Genomic DNA, 7,501 nt, shown 5'->3' on the forward strand with positions numbered 1-7,501 from the left:
TTGTTGAACATGTTTTCAATGCAATCTCCTTTTTCCTCCCCTTCTGGAATAACCATGACTCAGATATTTGAGCGCTTAAGGTTGTCTGATATCTCTCTCAGATTTTCTTCAATGCCTTTGATTCTTTTTTCTTTTTTTTGGTCTGCTGTGTTATTTCAAACAGCCCATCTTTAAGTTCAGAGGTTCTCTCTTCAACTTCCTCAAGCCTGCTGTTTAAACTCTCCATTGTGTTTTTTATTTCACTGAATGAATTCTTCAGTTTGGCAAGCTCTGCTACATTTTTTTTCAGGACATTGATTTCCTTGTACATTTCCTCTTTTCTCTCTCAGATTTTCTTCAATGCCTTTGATTCTTTTTTCTTTTTTTTGGTCTGCTGTGTTATTTCAAACAGCCCATCTTTAAGTTCAGAGGTTCTCTCTTCAACTTCCTCAAGCCTGCTGTTTAAACTCTCCATTGTGTTTTTTATTTCACTGAATGAATTCTTCAGTTTGGCAAGCTCTGCTACATTTTTTTTCAGGACATTGATTTCCTTGTACATTTCCTCTTTTAGGTCCTGTGTACTTTTCCTCGTTTCATCATGATGTCTAGCTGAGTTTTCTTGTATCTCATTCAGTTTCTTTAGAATTATCGCTCGAAATACCTTGTCAGTCATTTTAAGGGCTTCTTCAATAGGATTTAGAGCTTGAGAGTTATTACCCTTTGGTGGTGTACTTTCTTGATTTTTTGTATTTCTGTTATTTTTTTCTTTGATGTTTATTCATTGTGCCAGGGGTTTTCACTGTCCACAGGTTTGACACTATTGTCTGACTAAGATGTTGCTGTGGTTGCCAATTTGGTATGGCTACCTCAGTGACTGCTCCGTTGGCCACTAGTGCCTGGTGTGTGTGGTTGCCTCGAGTCTTGGGCCTCTCTGTGGAGCCACCTCTCTGGTCAGCTTGGACTCTGCCGGGCTGCTGGATCACGAGGCGGTACCGCAGGGTATGTGGTCTCTGCTGAGCTTCCACCTCCCATGCTGGACTTCTCCCCGTTCCGTGCACTCTGGCCTGGGCTGCTGGGATGCGTTGAGGCACTGCAGAGCATGTGGTCTCTGCAGAGCTTCCCCTTCCCCTGCAGGATTTCTCCCTGCTCTGTGCGCGCTAGGCTGAGCTTGGGATGGAGCCGGGTGGCGGCGGTGAAGCCTACCTGCTGCTCGATCACGCGGCGGTGGCCCCTGCACAGGGTATGTGGACACTACGGAGCTTCTAACTCCCTTGCTGGACGTCTCTGTGCTCCGTATGCATTGGGCTGGGCTGCTGGATCGTGCGGCAGCAGTGTGGTCCCTGTGGAGTTCCCGCCTCCCCTGCCGGAAGTCTCCCTTCTCTGAGCGCACTCGGCCGGGCTGGGAATGGAGCCGGGTGCCTGCGGTGTAGCCTACCTGCTGGATCACGCAGTGGCAGCCCCACAGGGTGTGTGGTTTCTGCAGAGCCTCCGCCTCCCTTGCCGGACGTCTCCCTACTCTGTGCGCACTGGGCTGCTGGGTCACACAGTGGCAGCCCCCCAGGGTGTGTGGTTTCTGCAGAGCCTCCACCTCCCTTGCCGGACGTCTCCCCACTCTGTGCGCACTGGGCTGGGCTGGGAATGGAGCCAGGTGGCGGAGGTGAAGCTTATCTGCCGGATCGTGCGATGGCGGCCCTGCAGGGCATATGGTCTCCACGGAGCTTCTGCCTCCCCCACTGGACGTCTCCCTGTTCTGTATGCACTTGATGTTATGTTTTTATAGTTTAAATTGGTTGATTTGTGGGAGAGAGTGACGCTAGGGACCGTCTATTCCGCCATCTTGATTGGAAGTAAATCTGGCAAGGCGGCCATCTCCACCGCACAGATCCCTCCTTGAGAATGCAGCCGCCGCTTCTTGCGCCACTTGCCCGTGCTTCATGATTTGGGACTGTGGATTCTGTTTGGGTTTTTGTTCCGGTGGTCATTTACCCTGGCTGGATCCAAACTACAAGCCTGTTTGCCTCCCTGTCAACAGCAACTGCTGATGTCTTTGAACAGCCGCATCCAGCCTTCTGGCATGTGCTTTTGCTGTGCCCAGTGGAGGTTTCCATGCAGGGTGCAGCTCAGTCCCACCAGGGATTGGAGAGGCACCGAGGTGCAGGTTTCAGACTCGTGCCACCGTGGTCCCTCCTTCCTGGGTCTCACTCCTGGTTTGGCAGCAGTTCAGGTGTCCGAACATGTCCTCTGGCCTCCTGAGCCAGCAGCACTGAGGCTGGGGCAGTGCCATTGGGCACAGGCTACATGAAAGTAGACCTTCTTGGGGAAGGGGCAGCTCCCCTCTGTCTGCTTTTGTCACTCTGTAGTGTCCGAAGTATTTGCTTTTGTATTTTGCCCAGAGTGTGTATTGGGAGGGATCACATGCTGATGGGAGCTCCTCCATGGTCACCGGAGGCTCCAGCACTGCTGCTAGGCTTGCCCTGGCTTGCAGTGGGCCACGCCAGGACAACCCAGAGGTGGCAGCCACTGGCTAGTGCTGGTGAGAGGAGGTGTGGCCCGTGGCTGTAACTTCCTTGTCCTCTGGCTTTTTTGTCTGCAGAGTTGAATCGTTGGAAGCCTTGCCCATACTGAGCCGCAACCCAAGCAGGAGCACAGACCGGGACTGGGAAACTGCATCGGCGGCTTCTTCCCTGGCCTCGGTGGCCGAGTACACAGGTGATGGCCGGCGCCCTCCTCAGAGGTCACTGTGCATATAGCCTCGTACCTGCGTGTGGCGCACTGTAAAATATCTGCTCTTTAGTGTGGTCTGAAAGGTGTTTTTCTTTTTTTTTTTTTTTTTTTGTCTTTTTCCGTGTCCGGCAATGGATCGCAACCCTCAGTGTCGCCCCCATACCGGACCGGCAACGGGATTGCAGCCCTCGGTGTTGCTCCCGCACCTCGCTCAGCCAGTGAGCGGGAACTGGTCTGTATGTGGGATCCGAACCCTCGGCGGGAGCGCCGCCGTGCTTCCCAAGCGGCGCACTTAAGCAGTGCGCCACCGGGCCGGCCCCCAAAAGGTGTTTTTCTAATAAAATGTTTTTATTCAGTGAAAGAGAGCTGTTTTTCACTGTTTGGTGTTTGAAATGGGTGTACCGTTTGGCTGTAGAAGCTCCCAGGCCTGACTCCCCTCCTGGCTTGTCCCCTGCTGTCTGCCTTGACTTTTTTTTTTTTTTTTTTTGTCCTTTTTGAGACCGGCCGCCCCACACTCAGCCAGTGAGCGCTGTGAGCGCACCGGTCATCCCTATATAGGATCTGAAACCGCGGCGGGAGTGCTGCACTCTCCCAAGTGCGCCACGGGCTCGGCCCTGCCTTGACTTTTTGATAGTGAAGAAACTAAAACTAGAAAAGGGATAAGTTTAAATTACTTTAGTCTTTTATTTAGTTTTTAAAAAAATTTATAACTCAGAATTTCTTCAAATAGATTTGAAGTGATTCTTACTTTCCATTTTCAAAAAAAATCATAAATATCTGTGATTCAGCCCACGTATTGCTTGGTTCTGAGAAATTGTTGGTTTTGTGGTGTGTGTATGTTCATGCCTTAGAATACTATCTTTGCAAATGTTGGCTTGATTTTCTTAGGTCCCAAACTCTTCAAGGAGCCAAGCAGCAAGTCGAACAAACCAATTATTCATAATGCTATCTCCCATTGCTGCCTGGCTGGGAAAGTGAATGAACCTCACAAGAATTCAATACTGGAGGCAAGTATCAAATTTCTCCACCAAGTCTTTATGTAAAATACAAAGTGTTTATAAACTGAGGGTTCTCAATTAAACACCTGTAATTATTTACAGAAGAGAGTTTCTCTCTCTATTACAGATTGAACATTCCTAATCCAAACTGCAACATGCTCCAAAATCCAGAATTTTCTGAGTGCCAATATGACACTCCAAGGAAATACTCATTGGAGGATTTTGGATTTGGGGTTTTCGTATTAGGGATGCTCAACCAGTAAGTATAATGCCGATTTTCCAAAGTCCAAAACATTCTGGAATTCAAAATACTTTTGGTGCCAAGAGTTTCGGATAAGGGATACTAAACCTGTATTTTGAATTACTCTACTGTTGAATAGCAACTAGACCTTTCTGTCAGTGATTGCAGGGATACATGGTCGTATCCTAGGTTATGGTACACAGAATTCCCGGGGCTGTAGGAGCTGGGTTGGCCTCCAGGAAGAGCAGAATTTTGACAGAAAGGTAGGACTCAGGTGAACAGGAACTCGAGTGGACGTCCTACTTGGGACAGAGTTGGGACCTTGAGGCAGGGTCTGGGGGCTGGTGAGAGACTCTCCTGTCTAGTGGGGTGAGGCTGAGTAGGGGGCAGTTACAGGAGGGGCAGGGGGCCCAGGTCCTTCAGGGCTGGGCAGGGAGTGGGAAACTTGGATTAAATATTCTTTTTAAAGTGAGAAAGATAGAGGAGCTGGCTTGGTAGTTGAGGCATGTGATGGAGGCAGAGTGGAGGGAGTTGTACTGCGCTCATGAGGACAGCCATGGAAGGCCATGGGATTGTTGCAGGGAGGAGGAGCTGAAAGAGGGTGACAGGGCTCGGAGCCACTCCTGGTTTGAGTCTGGATCACTGGAGACATGGGAAATTTATCTTGGGGTAAAATGCTAGTTGCCTTTGTTTTGTGGACTGTTATCTCCCTGAAGGTGGCACTGCCACGTCTTCTGTGGAATGGGAGCCAGCTTCTGTCATTTTAAAGGTGAGATGATGGTGGCCTCACCAGGAGGAAAGGTCTGGAAGGCAGTTGGAAATTGAGGGTGAAGGTCATGACTTCATATGCCCTTATCAGCTAGAGGCTTTCAGTCTGGAGGTAAAGGAGTGTGGGGATCCCTCATTCATTTAATGAGTATTTCTGGCGTGCCTGGCCTGTACCGGGTGCTGTTCCAGGCCCTTGGGATAAATTGGTGAAGAAACCCAAAGTCTGGGCCCCAACAGGAACAGCTGCGTTAAGGGGGTCATCATCCAGTAGAGGAGTTGCAAACGACACCTGGAAAGGGCCAGATGGTGAGTGCTCACAGCTCTGTGGTCTTCATCACTGTGGTACAGGCCATGCAGAGGCCCGAGAGCCATACGTTGGAAAGCGATAGGTACTTTGGAAAAGTTAAAGGAGAGCAGCATCAGGAGGCCTGGGCTTAGAGTCCCCATGGCACCACTGCAGTGCTCAGTAGTCAGGTCACTGCTGGTCTTAATGAGGAGGGGACATTTGACAGAGACTTGAGGAGGGGAGGGAAGGAGTGTGCAGATTTGGGGGAGGAATGTCCCAGGCAGGCGGGATTAAGATGTGCCAAGGCCCACTGGTGGGAGTGAGCCCATTGCTGGAAGAACACCTGGGGGGCTACTGGAGGGAGCGGGGTCAGAGGTCATGGGACAGGTCACACAGGGCCTCTGTGGACCATGGCAGGACTTCAGCTTTACTCTGGGTGGAGTGTCATTTTTAGAAATTAGTAAAACATTTAAAAACATTTCACACTTGAAACACTAGAACAGACACTAACAAGTAACAAATCTGTCATATCTGCTTCAGATTCTCCCCCCTCCCCCTTTTTTGGTAACAACTTTATTAAGATATAGTTCACATACCATAAAATTCACCCTTTTTTTCTTCCCCCCTCTTTGTCTTTTTTACTGACCGGTAACGGGATCGCAACCCTCGGTGTCGCGCCGGTACCAGGGACCGGCAACGGGATCGCAACCCTTGGTGTTGCGCCCGCACCACGCTCAGCCAGTGAGCAGGAACTGGTCTCTACATGGGATCTGAACCCTCGGTGGAAGCGCCGCTGCGCTCCCAAGCGGCGCACTCTCCAGTGCGCCACCGGGCCGGCCCTAAAATTCACCCTTTTAAAAGTATATAGTTCCACCGACTTTAGTGTATTCATAGAATAGTACAGCCGTCACAACTGTCTAATTCCAGAACATTTTCATCCCTCAAAAAGAAGCCCCACACTGCTCCCCTCCCCCCAGCTCTGCTTTCTGTCTCTGGATTTGCCTGTTTTGGACATTTTGTGTAAATGGTATCACACGACATGTGGCTTTTGGGTGTGGCTCTTTTACTTAGCGTCATGTTTTTGATGTTTATCAGTGTTGTCATGTGTTTCAGAGCTTCATTCCTCCTTGTGGCCCATATTCCACCATGTGGACAGGCTGGGTTCCATTTATCCAGTTACCAGTGTATAGACATTTGAGTTGTTTCTGCTTTTTCACTGTTATGGATAGTGCTGCTGTGAACTTCTGTGTATGATGGTTCGTGTGGATGTGTGTTTTCATCTCTCGAGTGTGTGCGCACAGAGGAAGTGTTAGGCCATGTGCTCCTGCTGTGTGGGTGGTCTGAAGAGCTGCCCGACTGCTGCCATGTGGCTGCACCATTTTGCGTCCCACCAGCAGTGCGTGTCTGTCCCCCCCTCCCCCCATCATTGTCGATCTTTGTATCCCAGCAGCCTGTAGGTGTGAGGTGTCTCTCACTGTGGTCTTGATTTGCATGTATCTGGAGGCTAATGATGTTGAGTGTCTTTTCATATGATTCTTCATTTAATCTTAAAAGCATCTTAAGTAAATTTAATGTTCCATTAAATGGGTAAGTCATAATTTTTACAAATAGAATGGCTGTAGTTGACATGTGAGCAAGCTTTCCTCAGGAGTGGCGGGCTGCCTAGCTGCCAGCCCCTTTTGGTGGAGGGCCTCTTGAGCTGCTGTGGGAGCCTGAGGTGGGTGGAGCAACTCTGAAGTGTTTCTCGTCTCTTTTCCTCCCTCGACGCAGGAGCTGGAGAAGTGTGACTCCAATCACTACATCATACTGTTTCGTGACGCTGGCTGCCAGTTCAGGGCGCTTTACTGCTANCCAATCACTACATCATACTGTTTCGTGACGCTGGCTGCCAGTTCAGGGCGCTTTACTGCTACTATCCTGACACCGAAGAAATCTACAAACTCACAGGCACGGGGCCAAAGAGCATCACCAAGAAAATGATTGATAAACTGTACAAATATAGCTCAGACCGAAAACAGTTGAACTTGATCCCAGCCAAAACCATGTCTGTCAGTGTGGATGCACTCACGATTCACAACCACCTGTGGCAGCCCAAGCGGCCCTCAGTGCCAAAGAAGACCCAGACTCGTAAATGATGCCTCTGCGGCCGAGTCTGAAAGGTGTGCCACAGGATCCTTATTTATTATTTTCATCCATTTGGGTACGAAGTGTGTAAATCACAGACCTTTTTCAAAGAGGCTTCTAGACAACAAAAGGAAACCCCTCCCTTATCTCCCAATACACACAGGATGCCAGGCAGAGCGAGAACGGAGGATCTGTTTTCAGAGGCTTGAGGCTGCTGTGGTCACTGCTTGCCACCGAGGCTCTTGGACGAGGGATGTTGTGGAGCGAGATCCCTGGGCTGCCAATCTCCTTGCTCGAAGGTCTCCTTCAGCATAAATCCAGCGCCATCGATTTGGCCCTTTTGCCTCTCACTTGCCCCCTTTGCACGTTACCTGGCACCTG

The 7,501-nt window shown here is 49.9% G+C and overlaps 1 protein-coding gene across 1 annotated transcript; it reads left to right on the forward strand.

Annotated features, from left to right (window-relative positions):
• Window positions 1-2,522: 2,522 nt before the first annotated feature.
• On the forward strand, window positions 2,523-7,495 carry CAMSAP1 (calmodulin regulated spectrin-associated protein 1; the record flags this gene model as incomplete). Its single annotated transcript, XM_008589352.1, has 4 exons — window positions 2,523-2,688; window positions 3,592-3,710; window positions 6,767-6,796; window positions 6,859-7,495. Coding segments are annotated over 4 exons (588 nt in total), but the record flags the coding sequence as incomplete, so codon positions are not given.
• Between the last annotated feature and the right edge of the window lie 6 nt (window positions 7,496-7,501).

Source organism: Galeopterus variegatus, unplaced genomic scaffold (genome assembly GCF_000696425.1).
Source record: "Galeopterus variegatus unplaced genomic scaffold, G_variegatus-3.0.2 Scaffold5395, whole genome shotgun sequence".
Classification (NCBI taxonomy): domain Eukaryota; kingdom Metazoa; phylum Chordata; class Mammalia; order Dermoptera; family Cynocephalidae; genus Galeopterus; species Galeopterus variegatus.